This window comes from Bufo gargarizans, chromosome 2 (assembly GCF_014858855.1).
Source record: "Bufo gargarizans isolate SCDJY-AF-19 chromosome 2, ASM1485885v1, whole genome shotgun sequence".
Lineage (NCBI taxonomy): Eukaryota > Metazoa > Chordata > Amphibia > Anura > Bufonidae > Bufo > Bufo gargarizans.
The window spans coordinates 109615173-109637091 of record NC_058081.1 but is presented as its reverse complement, the minus strand read 5'-3'; the positions used below and the strand labels follow the sequence as shown (position 1 = coordinate 109637091).

General features: G+C 42.6%; 1 protein-coding gene across 3 annotated transcripts in view; it reads left to right on the top strand.

The window, feature by feature from the left end:
• RASL12 (RAS like family 12) overlaps nucleotides 1-21919 on the top strand; it is a 44610-nt gene that overhangs the window by 10108 nt on the left and 12583 nt on the right. For 2 of the 3 annotated variants that reach the window (XM_044279397.1, XM_044279395.1), the window contains 2 exons: nucleotides 7748-7830; nucleotides 20191-20381. In XM_044279397.1, the coding sequence (XP_044135332.1) occupies nucleotides 7748-7830; nucleotides 20191-20381 (274 nt within the window). The remainder of the gene's footprint in view (nucleotides 1-7747; nucleotides 7831-20190; nucleotides 20382-21919) is intronic. The other variant, XM_044279396.1, reaches the window with a different exon arrangement.

The window sequence follows — 21919 nt, the reverse complement described above, 5'->3', positions numbered from 1 at the left end:
TTGACAGCATTACTGGATTCTACATGAGGTTGAGTGCCATAGAGTAGAAAGTGCAGAGCACCTGTCAGTCAGTGAAGGTAACACATACCTGAAATTTCTGGACTTCACTGTATGTTGGTGGAAGTAATCAGCTTCAATTCCCCTTCACACTAAAGGAACCGGCTAGCCATATGTTGAGAAACTGTATTTCACTGAGCATACCCTGGAAAAAACTGTTTAATCAGAGTGAGAGAGATGGGTTGCACACATTGGTTTATTAGGGAATATTGTGCAGACTATAGAGAAAGAGACCTAAAGGGAACTTCTATTGTGCATACTGCCCTCCATACACAGCCTGTGGAAACTGTATATGACAACTGTGAAGATTGCACTTAATATACTCAGTATCTGTGTGAACCATCTACTTAATTGCTGCAGTAAAGTACAGTCCCCACGATCTAGGAACCTCTGGCTTACATCCCCAAAACTCACTAACACCAAGTGCACCTCTACTACCACCTGGCAGAGTACCCCAAAACCAGAGGGTGCACCAAGGGTAAGAAGGGTTTCGCCCTTCCGATTACTCCATAGCCCAGGGAGCGCCAGAACTGCCACTGTGAGTATGACTACTCCCATTCTCTCCACCGCCCTCTGCAGCCCGTTGCACCTGTAGCGCTCACCAGCGCTCCGCAGTCTCTTCAAACAGCTAATCAGCGGGGTGTTAGGAGTCGGACCACCACCGATCAGATATTGATTACCTATCCTTAGGATAGATAATTAATACTGTTGTACCAAAAAAACACCTTTACTTTATCTGGTATTAATAAACCGTCATCCTAAAGTAGACTTTATTTTTCTATCTTAATCATTTACCCCTTAAAGGGCTTCTTTACCTTTTTCTTACTGATCATCTATCTTTTGGATAGGTCATCAGCATCTGATCGGCGGCGGTACAAAACCTGAGATGCCTCCCCAATCAGCTGTTTGAGCAGGCATGGGCACTCGGAGTAGCACCGCAGCCTTCTCACAGCTTCCCGCAGGCCAGTGATGTCACAACTATGTAATTCACTTCAATGGGGCTAAGCTGTGCCTTGGCCACATAGCATAGACGTGACGTCACTGAAACCTGTCACCGCGAAAATGCAGTGCAATATACAGGGAGCATATTATAGAGCAATAGGAGCAGATTGATATATAGTTTTGTGGGAAAAGTTTCAGAAAAACCTTCATTATATGCATCTAAATTCCAGCTCATTCTGGGCTATAATTTCTGACTTATCAAAGGGACCAGTGACTTATCAAAGGGTGATATAGTAGAGGTGTCCCAAAAGTGATTAGATGCAGATACAATCCTCTTGACTCAAACTGCTTATCTGTACTATCTGTTGTTTGTAGATTCTCCAGTGTATGATATGAGATCTAGCTTCATGTTGGTTCACATCTCTACTTGCATTTCCATTTTTTTGTTTTGCCATAAGAACAAAAAAACGAAAATTATAGAAGTGCCGTATGATGGACACCAACGGCACCAGATGGATTTTATTGACTTATAATGGGTTTGTCATGGTGCCCATTATATTATTGGAAAATGAATGCAGAATGCCAATGCAGTTTGGAACCTAGCCTCACACTGCTCTGCCTTCTGCTTGTTGAAGCTGACAGGAAGAAACCTATCAAAAACAGGAAGCAGGTCACAGCAGTGTGCAGCAAAATTACACAGAAATGCACTGAAGACTATGAGATGTTTGTTAGGGGGGATTTTAAAACTAAAGGACATTTCCATATCATTGATCTATCACAACATAGGCATGTGTTGTGGCACTGGAGCTCTGTGCTGTAACTTTGGTAGGAGAGGGCAGAACAGAAGCTAAGAGCCCTTTTTGGTGCCAGACAGGCAGACTGTGTGCAGTGACCACATGAGATGCCTAGGAGACCTGCTGTTGTCCCGAGGGAGGGAGTAGGCTGAACTGGTCTTCCATAGAAGCTGGAGGCTGGAGGTTGAGCAAAGTGGCAATATGTGGAGGCTGAGTGGTAGGTCGTCTGAAGTTTTGACAGGCACCAAGGGCATTCTTACCAATATTGCAGTTAGTAAATTAGAGGTATATAATCACCATGCCAGGAATGACCTAACCAAATAGTGACCACCCATTTATGGGTTGGGTTAGATTAAGCCATGTCCATTTTCAGTCCAGCACTGTGTGAATTTGCCAGGACTGTCTCTGTAAATTAGGGAACAGTCCCTACAAATTCATGACTGTTGGCATCACTGCCAGAGATTCAGAAGTGCCAGAGCAGTATGGCATAGCAAGATTTGAAATTTCCTGTGGACTGTTTGGACTGCGTGAGATCAGCCATGAGACTGTGTGATACCTTTGGCCCTGTGAGGACTGAAGCCTGACCTTCTAAATTTTCCCTGATGAGCCCTAATACCTGGCACAAAAACATGTCATGTCAGGAGGACAACTGGTGTTAGGGGCATGATATGCTGTGAAGATACCACAACGCTCACCAGAGCTCTGGTGGGCACAATGGCCTTTTCCAGCAACTGCTTAATATCAGAATGGCGGGATCCGACTACCGGGATCGGTGATATTGATGAGGATATCCAAATTCTTGGATAACCCATTTAATAACTAAACTAAGTACCTTGTGCATGATGGGTGACCTGACATTTACAACATGTGAACATCTTGAGATGTTGTCAGCTGGAAAATGAGATATATTTGGGAGGAGAACCATGCCAGAGAGTTTTTACAGAAGAGGAAAGTTATCTGGACTCTGTCTTGTGAGAATTAATTGTCTTCATTAATGTGACAAGATACAGAAATTGGTCAGGAATCGGGCTGATTAATGGCAGAGATTAAAAAGATGTGAATCTTTCATCTGATGCTTAAATAAGCCTCAAGTGCCCAGAAAGGCTGTGAAGTAAATGTTTTCAATCACAATTTGTTGAGAACATTTCTCCAAAGGAATGTAATTCATTTTCTGTCAGATCTATTGACTCCGGTCCAGGGCATTCATATTTAATTAAGTGGATGAACAGTTTCTTCCATATGTTAGTCCTGCCATTTATCCATCACTGGAGCACACCCCAGGATCTAGAGTATAGGCACATTGATATACTGCAATAATGCGGTGCGGCAATAAAAAGCGTCTGATGGGGAAACCATTACATTTTTTATCCACGTGTATAATAAAATGTCAGTTTTATGGATATTAATATCAGTTTCCATTGAGTAGCAAATGTCATGTGTTGAAAAAAGTTGTTTGTCATATGACACTACCTCTTGGAACATTATGTTGGATTATCTTTGATTTTACATTGAAACATTACACAGCCTAACAGCTCTGCTACATTAAGGCTATGTGAGACCGTGAACCGGGAGGGCTCCCCAGGATACAGCGAAGTCACAGACGAGAAAGGCGACACCGACACCAGTATTTGTGCAAAAACAAACATTTTACTGAACAGTAGAATTAAACAATCTCAAATGTAGTGAAAATGTCCTGAAGTTACATACGCTCGGCTTGAACACCGAGACCCCTGTGTTGCATAGCACGGCACCCCAAGATGGCCGAGAGATACCACTTGCAATGCTTTACCTATTGCGAGCACAACTATCACTGCCTCGCTTACCTATTATTACCCTAGAGAATGGTAAGAATTGTGTCGGATGCAAGATACAGGCGACCCGCGGTGCAGTACAATAGCTCACAATCTTATAGGTATATACTATAATTTCCCTTCCCTTGTTCCCAAACGACACTGTTGCACGTGTCCTTAATACTCCCAGCCTAGATGCTGAAGTAGATTTGTAACACAGTCCTTGTAGCACAATCCTTGTGACACGATCCTTGCAACCTGCTGCACACGAATCCCTATCTATCTGACTAAATGCAGGCATGGATCACAGTCTCTCGTATATCCAGGCTCCCACAATTTACTGCGGTGTGTGCACAATCTGGCTTATCGACGGCCTGGGTTTGGTCTTTATCCGATGGCAACTTAAACCAAATTACAAGTCCTTCCATCCACCATGAGGCCCTGCAGAGTCTGTAGCCATGTTACACGGCTCTTCCAGCCTTCCGGGAACCGATCCTCTCTCTCCTGGACGACATCTGGTTCGCTGACAGTCATCAGTCACTTCCAACAGTGATCCTGGCCACTGCAAGTCCCACTGACGCGAGAATGTCACTCAATGCTGTCTCCCAGCCTCTGTCCAAACATGTCTGCTCAGCTCACCATTTCCTGCTTCTTCTCAGCAGTAGCAGCAACATGAGCCATCAGCTCTACCTCTTATGCATATTCAAATGCTTAGCAAAAAACTGTGTGAAGGAACAGTGGCCTCTAGTGGTTAAAGAGCACAATAACAACTCTAATATGTAAAAAAAAAGCCACCTCAACAGAATTAGAAACCGTATTTAAAGGGTTTCTGTCATCAGAAAAATCGCTATGTAGCTGGCTGACATTAACAATGTGCTAATGTTACCAGAACATAACTGTATGACTTATACAGTTGCAACAAAAAGTATGTGAACCCTTTGGAATGATATGGATTTCTGCACAAATTGGTCATAAAATGTGATCTGATCTTCAGCTAAGTCACAACAATAGACAATCACAGTCTGCTTAACCTAATAACACACAAAGAATTAAATGTTACCATGTTTTTATTGAACACACCATGTAAACATTCACAGTACAGGTGGAAAAAGTATGTGAACCCCTAGACAAATGACATCTCCAAGAGCTAATTGGAGTGAGGTGTCAGCCAACTGGAGTCCAATCAATGAGATGAGATTGGAGGTGTTGGTTACAGCGGCCCTGCCCTATAAAAAACACACACCAGTTTTGGGTTTGCTTTTCACAAGAGTCATTGCCTGATGTAAATGATGCCTCGCACAAAAGAGCTCTCAGAAGACCTACGATTAAGAATTGTTGACTTGCATAAAGCTGGAAAGGGGTATAAAAGTATCTCCAAAAGCCTTGCTGTTCATCAGTCCACGGTAAGACAAATTGTCTATAAATGGAGAAAATTCAGCACTGCTGCTACTCTCCCTAGGAGCGGCCGTCCTGTAAAGATGACTGCAAGAGCACAGCGCAGACTGCTCAATAAGGTGAAGAAGAATCCTAGAGTGTCAGCTAAAGACTTACAAAAGTCTCTGGCATATGCTAACATTCCTGTTAGAGAATCTACGATACGTAAAACACTAGACAAGAATAGATTTCATGGGAGGATACCACAGAGGAAGCCACTGTCCAAAAAAACATTGTTGCACGTTTACAGTTTGCACAAGAGCACCTGGATGTTCCACAGCAGTACTGGCAAAATATTCTGTGGACAGATGAAACCAAAGTTGAGTTGTTTGGAAGAAACACACAACACTATGTATGGAGAAAAAGAGGCACAGCACATCAACATCAAAACCTCATCCCAACTGTGAAGTATGGTGGTGGGGGCATCATGGTTTGGGGCTGCTTTGCCGCATCAGGGCCTGGACGGATTGCTGTCATCAAAGGAAACAATAATTCCCAAGTTTATCAAGACATTTTGCATGAGAACTTAAGGCCATCTGTCCACCAGCTGAAGCTCAACAGAAGATGGGTGTTGCAATAGGACAACGGCCCAAAGCATAGAAGTAAATCAACAACAGAATGGCTTAAACAGAAGAAAATACGCCTTCTGGAGTGGCCCAGTCAGAGTCCTGACCTCAACCCGATTAAGATGCTGTGGCATGACCTCAAGAAAGCGATTCACACCAGACATCCCAAGAATATTGCTGAACTGAAACAGTTCTGTAAAGAGGAATGGTGAAGAATTACTCCTGACCGTTGTGCACGTCTGATCTGCAACTACAGGAAACATTTGGTTGAAGTTATTGCTGCCAAAGGAGGTTCAACCAAATCCAAGGGTTCACATACTTTTTCCACCTACACTGTGAATGTTTACATGGTGTGTTCAATAAAAACATGGTAACATTTAACTCTTTGTGTATTATTAGTTTAAGCAGACTGTGATTGTCTTTTGTTGTGACTTAGATGAAGATGAGATCACATTTTATGACCAATTTGTGCAGAAATCCATATCATACCAAAGGGTTCACATACTTTTTCTTGCAACTGTATCTCCGTGCCTGCCGCTGTTTGCGCTAAATAATGACTTTTGTAATATGCAAATGAGCCTCTAGGTGCTAGGGGGGCATTGCTGCAGAACCTCCGTCCTCTCACCGTTTGGCACGCCCTTCTAAAGGTGATTGACATCCTCGGCCTCCTCCGTACCCCGCAAATACCGCGCCATGCGCACATCCACATGTAATTTAATTATAACCTTTGTAATATTCATAAGATTTAATAGGTTATTTATGGTTCAGGTCATACAAAATAGACCCTAGGGGAAAATAATTGACTCCCTGGCCCTTACACGGAATAGCGTAGTCTCATGAAATATCCGCTTTAAACCCTTTCTGCTTCCCCCATGCATCCAAGGCATAAATCTTTTGGTCTATGGTCTGTAAAAATGGGCAGATGCCACGCTGAGCTGATGTGGTTCTTAGCTTTCATACACTGATGGAAAGAACTAAGCCAAGTGCTCTGGTCCTGGCGGTCTGCCTAAATTTGCATTAAAACTTTGACACAGTGTGTGTTGCCAGGACTATTACAGTGGTACATGCACTGATGTACACGTCTAGCAGTGTTTCACTTTGGAACAGTACAGCATTTACTGTATCAGGTCTCATACACACAAACGTATCTGATTTGCTTTCCGAAAATCGCGGATCCATCGTGTGCATGAGGCCTTAGGCCCCTTTCACACTAGCGAGTTTTCCGCGCGGGTGCAATGCATAATGTGAACGTATAGCACCCGCACTGTATCCTGACCCATTCATTTCAATGGGTCTGTGTATAAGAGCGTTTTTTTCACGCATCAGTTCTGCGTTGTGTGAAAAATGCAGCATGGTCAATATTTAGCGTTTTCCACGCAGCCCTGGCCCCATTGAAGTAAATGGGGCTTCAGTGAAAAACGCATTGCATCCGGAAGCAAGTGCGGATGCAATGCGTTTTTCACTAAAGGTTGCTAGGAGATGTTGTTTGTAAACCTTCAGTTTCTTATAAGGCGTGTGAAAAACGCATCAAAACGCATTGCACCTGCGTGGAAAAAACTGAACAACTGAATGCAATCGCAGACAAAGCTGACTGAACTTGCTCGCAAAATGGTGCGAGTTTCACTGAACGCACCTGGACCCAATCCGTCACGCTCGTGTGAACGAGCCCTTAGTCACATTTTTCCAAGAAAGTCTTCCTGCTTAGTCTATATTTTACCTCATATAAAAGATAACACTAAAGACAAACAAGTATATAGAGGTCACTATGCAAGCAATAATTAAATATTATAAAAACAAGTTTTTTTTCTATTTTTTCATGGACAAAACCATTTACATTTGGACAGGATGAGAATCTTCTTTAAATGTATTAAGTTTAGTAGAAACTTTAATACTGGTAGAGGGACAAAAGGACCTGCCCTGCCCTGAGAACTGCACTGGGGTAGAGGGGACACGGTAGAGGTAAAGGTGTAGTAATATAAGCAGTGATAATGAATTAAATGTCCATTTGTCAGTTATCAGGGACCAAATGTTGACGAGCAGGCCTTCTGAAAACCCTGTTCTGGCCGCCATGAGAGATTGCCCCATGCCCGGTGTATGACATAAAGCACCATAGTAATTTTCTTACTGACCTATGCTAATGCAGTTAATGACTTTTTGTCTGCAGAGGACACATATACTAAAGAAGAAATTGTAGACCAGGAGCCGGTTCTTGTAAGAGTTATGGACACAGCCGATCCGGTGAGTACGGTATGTGAAAGACCTCTCAAGTCCTAACAAGTCATGGAGATTTTCTGACTTTTTCCAGGGGTTCTCCACAGAAAATGGGAACCCTTTATCAGTCTTTTTATTATTTGTCATGTTTATGAAGTAATTTTTTCTATATTCCAAAAACCGATCTTGTCTTTAGGTCGGTGATTCTACAAAAGCAGGTGTTTCTTGGTGATAAATAGATGTCAGTTAGGACTCTTTCACAAGTCCTCGTCTATGATGACATCTGTGTTTGGTCCGTGTGTTTGTTTTTTGCCCTCCGTGTGTCATTCCTATTCCATGAACACTGACAGACCATCTCCTACCAATGGTCCGTAAAAATCACTGATAGAACATAGATGCCATCCATGTTGTGTCAGTGGTCTTCAATAGGCGTGTTTGGTCCACATCACAAACCAAATCAGTGCATGTCTCCATTGTTTTTCCATGGACCCATGATCCATGGAAAATCACTGATGTGTAAATAAGAACATTAAAAGGGGTTATCCACTGGGTCACGTGCTGCACGAGTGACAGATCACTGCTGCGTCCAGTGATTGGCTGCAGCAGTCACGGCAATGGCGGGGACCAGGTAAGTATGAACCCCACTGTTTGAGGTCTTTTTAAGTCTCGGATAACCCCCTTAAAATCAATGGGTATGAGTGCTGTCCGTGAGAAGGCATGGGTCTGTGATTCATTCTCATGTTAAGAGGCTTTAGTGCGTGTGTAGGCCAGATATTGGTGAATCAATGACCTTGAGTTGTGATTTATGATGTGATCTTATGTGCAGTGACTAGTTTTCAGCGAATCGAAATATCTGGAATTCGATCAGAAGTTTGGGAAAAATTTGATTTGCAATGAATCCGAATTTCCTTGCGCTTCATGCCAATGAATCTTTTTTTTCCCTAAAATGGCTTGTACATATGTTACAAAGTGAAAGTAAAAAGCCCGGGAACTCAAGATCACCCATAATCCATGCAGACAGCCAATCAGCAGCTAACCAGCCCTTGTGATGTCACAGCTCATTAAAAGCCTTATCTTGCTCAGTCTCCACCATCCATTGTGAACTGAGCATAGGAAGAGATGTGGCAAGCGCTAGGGACAGTGTTGCTAAAAGGTTTTAATTGTGTAATATTGGATAGGGAGAATGCAGGGAAAGTACAGGGACTGTGAAGGGAGATTGTAGGGAGAGTTTTTAACCACTTAAGGACTCAGCCCTATTTCACTTTAAGGACTTGGCCATTTTTTGCAAATCTGACCAGTGTCACTTTAAGTGGTGAAAACTTTAAAACGCTTTGACTTACCCAGGCCATTCTGAGATAGTTTTTTCGTCACACATTGTACTTCATGACACTGGTAAAATGAAGTAAAAAAAAAATATTTTTTTTCCATAAAAAAATACCTAATTTACCAAAAGATTTTAAAAATTTGCAAATTTCTAAGTTTCAGTTTCTCGACTTCTGTAATACATAGTAATACCCCCTAAAATTGTAATGACTTTACATTTCCCATATGTCTACTTCATGTTTGAATTATTTTGGGAATGGTATTTTATTTTTTGGGGATGTTACAAGGCTTAGAAGTTTAGAAGCAAATCTTGAAATTTTTCAGAAATTTTCAAAAACCCAATTTTTAGGGACCACTACAGCTCTGAAGTCACTTTGCGAGGCTTACATAATAGAAACCACCCAAATTCTATAAACTACACCCCTCAAGGTATTCAAAACTGATTTTACAAACTTCGTTAACCCTTTAGGTGTTGCACAAGTGTTATTGGCAAATGGGGATGAAATTTGAGAATTTTCCATTTTAACCCATTTTTTCCACTAACAAAGCAAGGGTTAACAGCCAAACAAGACTGTATCTTTATTGCCCTGACTCTGCCGTTTACAGAAACACCCCATATGTGGCCGTAAACTACTGTACAGCCACACAGCGGGGCGTAGAGTGAAAGGTGCGCCGTTTGGTTTTTAGAAGGCAGATTTTGCTGGACTGGTTTATTTACACCATGTCCCATTTGAAGCCCCCTGATGCACCCCTAGAGTAGAAACTCCATAAAAGTGACCCCATCTAAGAAACTACACCCCTCAAGGTATTCAAAACTGATTTTTGCAAACTTTGTTAACCCTTTAGGTGTTGCACAAAATTTAATGGAAAATAGAGATACAATTTCAAAATTTCACTTTTTTGGCAGATTTTCAATTTTAATATTTTTTTTCCAGTTACAAAGCAAGGGTTAACAGCCAAACAAAACTCATTATTTATGGCCCTGATTCTGTAGTTTACAGAAACACCCCATATGTGGTTGAAAACTGCTGTACGGGCACACGGCAGGGCGCAGAAGGAATGGAATGCCATACGGTTTTTGGAAGGCAGATTTTGCTGGACTGTTTTTTTTGACACCATGTCCCATTTGAAGCCCCCTGATGCACCCCTAGAGTAGAAACTCCAAAAAGTGACCCCATTTTAGAAACTACGGGATAGGGTGGCAGTTTTGTTGGTACTAGTTTAGTTTACATATGATTTTTGGTTGCTCTATATTATACTTTTTGTGCGGCAAGAAATAGCTTTTTTGGCACCGTTTTTTTTTTGTTATTTACAACATTCATCTGAAAGGTTAGATCATGTGGTAATTTTATAGAGCAGGTTGTCATGGACGCGGCGATACCTAATATGCATAATTTTTTTTATTTATGTAAGTTTTACACAATGAAATACCTAATTTACCAAAAGATTTTAAAAATTTGCAAATTTCTAAGTTTCAGTTTCTCGACTTCTGTAATACATAGTAATACCCCCTAAAATTGTAATGACTTTACATTTCCCATATGTCTACTTCATGTTTGAATTATTTTGGGAATGGTATTTTATTTTTTGGGGATGTTACAAGGCTTAGAAGTTTAGAAGCAAATCTTGAAATTTTTCAGAAATTTTCAAAAACCCAATTTTTAGGGACCACTACAGCTCTGAAGTCACTTTGCGAGGCTTACATAATAGAAACCACCCAAATTCTATAAACTACACCCCTCAAGGTATTCAAAACTGATTTTACAAACTTCGTTAGCCCTTTAAGTGTTGCACAAGTGTTATTGGCAAATGGGGATGAAATTTGAGAATTTTCCATTTTAACCCATTTTTTCCACTAACAAAGCAAGGGTTAACAGCCAAACAAGACTGTATCTTTATTGCCCTGACTCTGCCGTTTACAGAAACACCCCATATGTGGCCGTAAACTACTGTACAGCCACACAGCGGGGCGTAGAGTGAAAGGTGCGCCGTTTGGTTTTTAGAAGGCAGATTTTGCTGGACTGGTTTATTTACACCATGTCCCATTTGAAGCCCCCTGATGCACCCCTAGAGTAGAAACTCCATAAAAGTGACCCCATCTAAGAAACTACACCCCTCAAGGTATTCAAAACTGATTTTTACAAACTTTGTTAACCCTTTAGGTGTTGCACAAAATTTAATGGAAAATAGAGATACAATTTCAAAATTTCACTTTTTTGGCATATTTTCAATTTTAATATTTTTTTTCCAGTTACAAAGCAAGGGTTAACAGCCAAACAAAACTCATTATTTATGGCCCTGATTCTGTAGTTTACAGAAACACCCCATATGTGGTTGAAAACTGCTGTACGGGCACACGGCAGGGCGCAGAAGGAATGGAATGCCATACGGTTTTTGGAAGGCAGATTTTGCTGGACTGTTTTTTTTGACACCATGTCCCATTTGAAGCCCCCTGATGCACCCCTAGAGTAGAAACTCCAAAAAGTGACCCCATTTTAGAAACTACGGGATAGGGTGGCAGTTTTGTTGGTACTAGTTTAGGTTTAGTTTAGTTTACATATGATTTTTGGTTGCTCTATATTATACTTTTTGTGCGGCAAGAAATAGCTTTTTTGGCACCGTTTTTTTTTTGTTATTTACAACATTCATCTGAAAGGTTAGATCATGTGGTAATTTTATAGAGCAGGTTGTCATGGACGCGGCGATACCTAATATGCATAATTTTTTTTATTTATGTAAGTTTTACACAATGAAATACCTAATTTACCAAAAGATTTTAAAAATTTGCAAATTTCTAAGTTTCAGTTTCTCGACTTCTGTAATACATAGTAATACCCCCTAAAATTGTAATGACTTTACATTTCCCATATGTCTACTTCATGTTTGAATTATTTTGGGAATGGTATTTTATTTTTTGGGGATGTTACAAGGCTTAGAAGTTTAGAAGCAAATCTTGAAATTTTTCTGAAATTTTCAAAAACCCAATTTTTAGGGACCACTACAGCTCTGAAGTCACTTTGCGAGGCTTACATAATAGAAACCACCCAAATTCTATAAACTACACCCCTCAAGGTATTCAAAACTGATTTTACAAACTTCGTTAACCCTTTAGGTGTTGCACAAGTGTTATTGGCAAATGGGGATGAAATTTGAGAATTTTCCATTTTAACCCATTTTTTTATTTATGTAAGTTTTACACAATGATTTCATTTTTAAAACCAAAAAAAGTTTTTGTGTCTCCATAGCCTAAGAGCCATAGTTTTTTCAGTTTTTGAGGGATGAGATTACGGTTTGATTGTTACAATTTTGGCGTACATGCAACTTTTTTGATCACTTTTATTACCTTTTTTGGGAAGTAAGGTGGGCAAAATTTCAATTTCATCATAATTTTTTATTTTTTATTTTTATGGAGTTCACCGTTCGGGTAAAGTAACATGACCATTTTATATATCAGGTTGTTACGGACGCGGTGATACCAAACATATGTAGGTAATTTTATTTTTTTCATTTTTAATCAGTGATAAATGTGTTTTTGGATTTTTACTTTTTTTCACTTTTTTTTTACTTTTTTTTGACCCAGACCCACTTGGTTCTTGAAGATCCAGTGGGTCTGATGTCTGTATAATACAGTACAGTACAATATATATTGTACTGTACTGTATTTTACTTACACTTTTTCTGAACAGATCTATGCCTTTAGCACAGATCTGTTCAGCACCATGGACAGCAGGATGCCTGAGAAGGCGTCCTGTTGCCATGGGAACCTTCCCCGTCTGCTCAGTTGTGGCCACAACTTCGCAGACGGGGAAGGGTAAGGACGGGGGCTCACTCCCTCTGTCACACCATCCTGTCGGGGGGCTGCAAAGGCACAGCAGCCCCCCGATGGGAGAGGGAGGGAGCCGCACGGACTGCTGTATGGAAAGGGTTAAACGGCTGACATCGCATCACCGATGTCGGCCGTTTATACCAGGTATATACCAGGTATATCAGCCGTTTATACCCTGGTATACCACTGTACACCAACGATTATTCAAGGGGAGGCGGGCGGGGGATCGCGATCCCGCCTGCCGCACCGCCCGCCTCCCACACCGCCCGCAACACCCCCCGCACCTCCCACCGCCATAAAACCATTCAGGGGTGCAGGAAGGGGGGTGGAAAAATGTATATGAGGCATTTTGAAGTTTGATCCCCGGGCCAGGGACCGGGGGGATCAGAATCAGCAAAAAGCGCAGCAATCCGCAGGTCTGAATTGACCTGCGGTTTGCTGCTATCGCCGATACGGGGGGGGGGGGGTCATATGACCCCCCCGGCGTTGTGACAGGATGCCGGCTGAATGATTTCAGCCGGCATCCCGTTCAGATTAACCCCCGCGGCGCCGGAATCACGATTTAAAGTTAGGATGTACTGGTACGCCCTGAGTCCTTAAGGACTCTGGAAATAGGGCGTACCGGTACGCCCTGCGTCCTTAAGGGGTTAAACACTGTTGTAGGGAGAGTATAGGGAGACTGCAGGGACAGTAATCTGAAGCTGAAGTGATCCATAGATACAGCGCAGTTTGCATCAATCCCTGTGTAGGGCACAGAGCTATCTAATTCAACAGTGCCCACCTTGTTTAATAGATAATTCTATTAGGCCTTGATTCTCAAATTGGGGTGAATAAGCTGTCTAATTCACAGTAACTGTTTCACTACCAGAAAGGACAAGCTATGCATGTTGCTGCAATAGCCAGTGATGTACACCGAAATACACTCTCCCTGCAGGCTGTGATATAGCTGATTTAATTTGGAACAAAGCAAATTCCTTGAAAAATGTCAGCGAAGCGCCCAAATTGAGTCAGTATTCTGCTAGGATAATGTGCTTGTGGATATACAGATTTCCCAAATGATTAATCTATAGTTAGCCCACGATTAAGGTTGTAGCCTCAAATTCAGAAGTACCAGTAGTAGCACAGTTTTTTTTTAAAAATTATAAATTATTTTTGCATTTAAGTGATCATATATAAGTTGTGTTGTCAATGACCGATGAAGGGTTAATTCTGAAGCTTGCTTTGTGCTGGACCCATAGGATAGTGAGCCTTTTGTTGGATACAAATAGCTTGGGATCTTGCGGACTCAGGTTGTTAGACAGACAGAGTGCTCCTGTATTGGACAATGAATCTTTTGATCTGAGTCTCGGGCAAATTCAAAGGGGCCTTTGAAGTGAGTCAGAAATGATGAAGATCTCTTGGTATTAGCTGAAAATGTGCAAGCTATGAACTGTATTATCTGTATCCAAACCTGCTGACCTTGGCTGAGGACTCGCTGACCAGAATACAATGTAATCCCAGAGAACAGAAATCCACCATGAGGTCAAGGGATTGGAGTTCACTGACATTCTGCTTCACTGTGACTTTTAATAATTGTTAGAAAACGCAAAGAGAAATAAATTAGCTATAGGCTAATTTGATAAAATCAGATTTACTACAGTTTAACATCTGCTACATGTGAACACAGCCTCTGTGTTAAAAAAAAAACGCACAATTTTCAATAAAGGGAACCTGTCACCGGGATTTTGGGTATAGAGCTGAAGACATGGGTTGCTAGATGGCCGCTAGCACATCCCCAATAACCAGTCTCCATTGCTCTGTGTGCTTTCATTGTGTAAAAATACTGATTTGATACATATGCAAATTAACCTGAGATGAGTCCTGTCCCCGACTCATCTCACGTACAGGACTCATCTCAGGGTAATTTGCATATGTATCAAATCGTTTTTTTTTACACAATAAAAGCACACAGAGCTATGGGGACTGGGTATTGCGGATGTGCTAACGGCCAGGGCCGTCTTTAATATTGATTGGACCCTGGACAAAAATTTACTTGGGCCCCCTGGATCGCGCCTTCCCACACCTTAGCAGGCAATCACGCCCTCCACCACCACACACACACAAAAAATCCACACATCTGGTAGAGTCCAGTGAATAACTGTAAGTACTTCCAGTTCTGAAGACTCTAGCCGCTCAGGATCAGTGCTCTGGGCTGGAAGTGGGCACCGCTCTGCAGGAAGGAGACCAGGGCTCGGCTCACCCTAGTGTTACAGTGCACCCCAGCACCCCACAGTATGCAGTAAAGCACCCTATAGTATACAGCACCACACAGTATGCAGTATAGCACCCCACACTATACAGTACCCCACAGTATATAGTAGAGCAGTATAGCAGCCCACAGTATACAGCACCCCACAGTATACAGCACCTCACAGTATACAACACCTCACTGTATACAGCACCCCAAACTATACACGATACAGCCCCCCACACTATACAGTACAACAGTATAGCACTCCACACTATACAGCACCCACAGTATACAGACCCCCACAGTATACAGTACAGCAGTATAGCCCCCCACACTATACAGGCCCCCCACACTATACAGGCCCCCCTACACTATACAGGCCCCCCTACACTATACAGGCCCCCACAGTATACAGACCCCCACACAGTATACAGCCCCCACACAGTATACAGCCCCCCCACAGTATACAGCCCCCCCACAGTATACAGCCCCCACAGTATACAGGCCCCCCACACTATACAGCCCCCCCAAAGTATACAGCCCCCCACAGTATACAGCCCCCCCCACAGTATACAGGCCCCCCACAGTATACAGGCCCCCACAGTATACAGGCCCCCACACAGTATACATCCCCCCACACAGTATACAGCCCCCCATACAGTATACAGCCCACCACACAGTATACAGCCTACCACACAGTATACAGCCCCCCCACAGTATACAGTCCCACACAGTATACAGACCCCCACACAGTATACAGCACCCCACTATACAGTAGTTTACAGTATATTAACATAACAGCCCCTGTCACCTTTTTCTGATGCAATCTTCACACATAAAAGCTCCACAGTTAACTTCTGCAACACTCCTGCTAGGACCTGTGATGACCTCATAGCCATGTGACCAGTAATATTGCTAGGTTACTGGTCACATGGTGATGATCTCATTAAGGTCCTAGATCACATTCACAGCTCTAACACAGTACGATGCCTGGACTCAGTGCAGGCATAGCATGGCAGCACCCCCTGTGTAGCTGACAGCCTGACACCGGGGCAGTGGCGAGCAGGGCTCAAGAGGCAGCTGCCTTGGGCCCCCCAGGAGCAACTGGGCCCGGGGCAGTTGCCCCTTTTGCCCCTTGATAAAGACGGCCCTGCTAACGGCCATCTAGCAACCCATGTCCTCAGCTCTATACACAAAATCCCGGTGACAGGTTCCCTTTAAAGGGAACACTCTGGACAAAGCGTATTCACTGTGCAGGGCCTGAGGGGCAGAGCATGACTCAGAGATTCAAACCAAAGCAAAGAAGAATAACGACCAGGTGTTATGTAAGGTGGGGGAAATGAATCAACCTTGAAGTGGGAGCTGCCCCCCCAAAGTTAGGAACGGTTCTGTCGCTCCGACACTGTACTGCTTTGACTCCTGGGAGAGACAGCAGGGAAGAAAATGCTGGTCTGGGAAGCCTTTAAGAGGCATTCCGTTTTTCTTTCCATCATAATAGAAGTCTATGGGTGTGGTTCCTTACACGGAATAGCGTAGTCTCATGAAATATCCGCTTTAAACCCTTTCTGCTTCCCCCATGCATCCAAGGCATAAATCTTTTGGTCTATGGTCTGTAAAAATGGGCAGATGCCACGCTGAGCTGATGTGGTTCTTAGCTTTCATACACTGATGGAAAGAACTAAGCCAAGTGCTCTGGTCCTGGCGGTCTGCCTAAATTTGCATTAAAACTTTGACACAGTGTGTGTTGCCAGGACTATTACAGTGGTACATGCACTGATGTACACGTCTAGCAGAGTTTCACTTTGGAACAGGACAGCATTTACTGTATCAGGTCTCATACACACAAACGTATCTGATTTGCGGTTCGAAAATCGCGGATCTGCAAAACACGGATCATCTGTGTGCTTTCCGCAAAATGAGGACCACGGACCCATTGATCGTCATTGGATGCAACACGGATGGTATCTGTATTTTGTAGATCCACAATTTGCGGACGGCAAATTACATACTATCGTGTGCATGAGGCCTTAATGCCTCTTAAAGGCTTCCGTTTTGACGTCCGTCTCATGGATTCCGTTATTTTCCGTTATAACCATGTTATAACAGAAAACAAAATGGAATCCATAACGGTGATGTGAACCTGCCCTTATTGGCGTATATACATTTCTCATATCCTTTTACTATACTGTATATGTTACATTTTCCCACTTTGATATACATGGTGGTTCAGTCGACATCCAACCTCTGGCAATAACCAGTCTCGCTAAGAACAACACTTGTGAGGACCTCCTTTTTAGCCTTTAAGATTTTTAAACTATTTAAATCTCCAAGAATGGCTCACTGAATAGTAAAGGGGACTTGTATCTTGAGATTATCTTCTATCTTCTTATACACTAATTGCCAAAATTGGCTCACTTTTGGGCAGGACCAAAGAAGATGGACAAAATCTGCCATTATGCACCTACACCTATGACATATTGCTGAAGCTCTGGGTCCCAATTTTTTAATTAGGATTGGGATCACATACAGTCTATGAATGACATTTTATCTGAACCATCCTGTCAATCAGCATGATGAGAGCGTAGCCAGAGGGGGGAGAACAGAGCCTCTAGGAGCAGGGGCAACACCCCCATTGCTCCTAGAAGCTCATTTGCATGAAATAAAAGTTCAGTTTTCACAAAAACAGAGACACATAAAAAGAAGGGACACAGAATGTTACCTTCAGCTGACATTAGCACATGTCTACAGTCAGCCAGTGTAATAACCATGTTCCTGATGGCAGAAGCCCTCATCTTAATGATCAATGTTAAATCTGTTAATGATTTAACAGGGATCATTTTTCTAAATATATTTAATTAACTAATTCCCACCCCTTAGAAGAAAAAAAAAACATATACTTACCTGACTGGTGTCTTCCGTCTCCCCTGGTTACGGCCACCGCTCTTCTCAGGAATCGCGGTGGCCGCGCTTGCGAAGACGACTTCTTCTCTTCTCCCGGCCGGCCGCGCGCAGTCCCGAAAGCGCACGCCGAAGCCACGCATGCGCTATGGTAATTTCTTCCTGACCAGTATAGTATAATTGCCAGGAAGAAGTCACCAGGGCGCATGCGCGGCCTCGGCGTGCGCGTTCAGTCCGGCACGCGGCCCGGCCGGGAGAAGACTTTCAATCAAGATGGAGCCCGCCCCCTGCCGAGTGCCGAAACCCGGATGCAGGTATGTATGAAACGGCGTGTTGATAATACCCCTTTAAGCGCCAGGCGATCTGAGTCAGCCCCTTCAGCATGGGCAGTTGATGTGCCCTGTGCAACCGCATATGTAAAGCACACCTAAGATAGGACCTAGTGTTCAAAGAGAATAGGGCTAAGAACAATACCAATCACAGCCCATGCATGAGAGTGGCGCTGTTTTATGATCTCATACAAACAGGTGGCTATGTTTGGTTTGGCTGAGTGAGCATGTGAGGCTACTTTCACACTAGCGTTTTTGCTGGATCCGTCATGGATCAGCAAAAACGCTTCCGCCATGATAATACAACCACCTGCATCCGTTATGAACGGATCCGGTTGTATTATCTCTATAATGGCCATGACACATCCGTCTCTAAAACCATTGAAAGTCAATAGGCGCTGGTTCCATTTTCTTTTGTGTCCGAGAAAAACGGATCCGGCGGGAAATACAATGTAAGGCTACTTTCACACTAGCGTTTCTATTTTCCGGTATTGAGATCCATCATAGGGCCTCAATATCAGAAAAAACGCTTCTGTTTTGTCCCCATTCATTGTCAATGGGGACAAAGCGTAACTGAACAGAATGGACTGCTCCAAAATGCATTCCTTTCCGTTTGGTTGCGTTCTCATACCGGAGAGCAAACAGCAGCATGCTGCGATTTTCTTTCCGTCATGGGATGCAGAGCAAAATGGATCCATCATGACCCACAATGCAAGTCAATGTGGACGAATCCGTTTTCTCTGACAAAATAGAAAACTGATTCGTCCCCCATTGACTTTTAATGGTGTTCATGACGGATCCGTCTTGGCTATGCTAAAGATAATACAACCGGATCCGTTCATAACGGTTGCAGATGGTTGTATTATCTGAACTGAAGCATTTTTGCTGAACCCTGCCGGATCCAGCAAAAACGCTGCTGTGAATGTAGCCTAAGTCAATTGTGCTCGATCTGTTTTCACGTCTTGCTCCGCGTCCCATTTCTATGCGGCATGGGAACACAACCAAACAGAACACAATGCACTCCGTTCAGTTCAGTTTTGTCCCCATTGACAATGAACAAAATTGACAAAACGTTTTCCTCCAGTTTTAAGATCCTATGATGGGAAGCAAAACGAAGATGTGAAAGTAGCCTTATTCTAGTAGCGCCCCTGCCAAGCGCTATGCCATTTATATATTCAGAAGGAAAAACGATGTAAGGGATAAAATGATTATTACTAGGGATGAGCGAATCGACTTAGGATGAAACATCCGAAGTCGATTTGCATAAAACTTTGTTCTAATACTGTACGGAGCTCCGTACAGTATTAGAATGTATTGGCTCCTATGAGCCGAAGTTATTACTTCGTGAAGACTCGCAAGACTTTGCAAAAAACTTCATAAATCTATTTCTATTGCAAAAAACATTTCCCAAACTCGAGTTCGGTTTCAAGTTAGTAGAAATTGATTTATGAAGTTAGACTTAGCAAAGTAATAACTTCAATTCATAGGAGTCAATACATTCTAATACTGTACGGAGCTCCTGCTCCGTACAGTATTAGACGAAGTTTTATGGAAATCGACATCCAAAGTTGATTCGTTCATCCCTAATTATTACCATAATGTCTGACCCTTGTTTCTCTCTCAGTCAGGATGTCTCCACACACAGGCCCTCCGGCAGGGGATATAACATATGCATGGGATGCAATGGGATACAACCTATCATATTTTTCAGCAATGTGGTTGCCTGATTGCGTCCTTTTATCTGTTTTAATAAATGCTACATTTTTATTAACATACAATTTTTTTCGTAGGATGGGCCGGTGAATCCTGAGCGCTACCTCCACTGGGCTAACGCCTTCCTGGTGGTATACAGCATTGATAACAGGAAGAGTTTTGAAGCGTGCTGCCAATATTTAGAGATCATCTCTCAGCATAACAAGGGAGCAGTACATGAGAGCCCAGTCCTGTTACTAGGGAACAAGCTGGACATGGAACGATATAGGTATCGCCCCTACTCCCATACTACTGCTATATGTGTATGTTTAACAAGGTCTGCATGGGGGTTACTGAGTGGACCTGTAGTGCACACTGATGCAATACAAACCATAGGGCCTACATTCACCCAATAGTTAATGAGAATCTTAAAGAAAAAAACTATTCTGGAGAATCTGTTGTTAGAACCATCTACTATGCCGTTCCTCTGTTATTCCACCTTGAAATGTTTGACTAAATTGACAATTGTGTTTCACCATTACCCTTGTCAATAGGCTGTGTCTCTACATACTCTGACAGTGTGAGCGCTAGTTGCAGCATCAGTTTTTCTGCGGGGCCAGGGAATGGAGCAATGGATGCAGACAGCACACAGAGTGCTGTCCGCAACTTCTGCAGCCCCGTTGAAGTAAATGGGTACGCTTCTGAGCCACAAAAAATGTGACTCAGGTGCGGAGCCAAACAACGTTTGTGTGCATGAGCCCTTAGTTGTCAATTTAATAAAACATTTCCAGGAGGAATAATAGAGTACCAGCACAAGGTATAATTGTAAGAAAAGATTCTCCAGAATATGTTTTATAAGAATTTCAAATGTTTATTAATACAGGCATGTCAGGAGATGTGGCAGGTGCTACCTAAAGGGGTTCTCCGGAACTAAAAAAATGAAAATACTTAAATATTACTTTAGTATAAATATATTCTCAAATACCGTTCATTATTTATAATTGCTTGTTATGTTTGGGGAGCAATCATCAGGGGAAAGAAAATGTCCGCTGTCCCATTAGTTCACACAAAACCTGTCCTGATCACACGGGAGGACAATTTACTTTACAACACTGAGGTAAAGAACTACCTCCTCCTCCTCCTCTCAACTTGTCAGGGATTATGATCCTGAATACAGATGACAAGAACTTTAGCTAAATCTCTGGGGAATTTAGTTCATGAGGAGACATGAAGTACAGAGAGGGCAGACAGGACAGACTGTGGTAATGTGTTGCTGTGGAAATGGAGACTGTACCACCTATACTGAACTAAACAAAAATGAAGAACTGTACAAGAAAAATGGTTTGCATCTTTCTCTCAAGGGAACGAATGTCCTCAGTGAACAGTTCCAAATATTTGCTAAGGAGCATTTAAACTAGGAAAGGGGGGCAAAAGAGTGATAATCCAGCAGTCCGACTGCCTCCCGGAACAATGCACAAAGGTTAAGAAATGACAAGCTCAGATTCTTGTCTACAAATGCTCACAGTTTAGGGAATAAGATCAATGAACTTGAGGCTATAATGGCATCTGAGAATATAGATTTAGTGGCTGTTACTGAGACGTGGTTCAATGGGAGTAATGACTGGGATATAACAATACCAGGGTTCTCTCTATACAGGAAAGACAGAGAAGGCAAGAAGGGGGAGGGGTGGCCCTATATGTGAAAGATAGCATGAAATCTAATTTGATACAAGTTAGCAAAACCAATTTAGAGTCAGTTTGGGTTACCTTGCAGGTTGATAATCCTAAGGTAACTCATGTAGGTGTTATAGATAGACCACCTAGCCA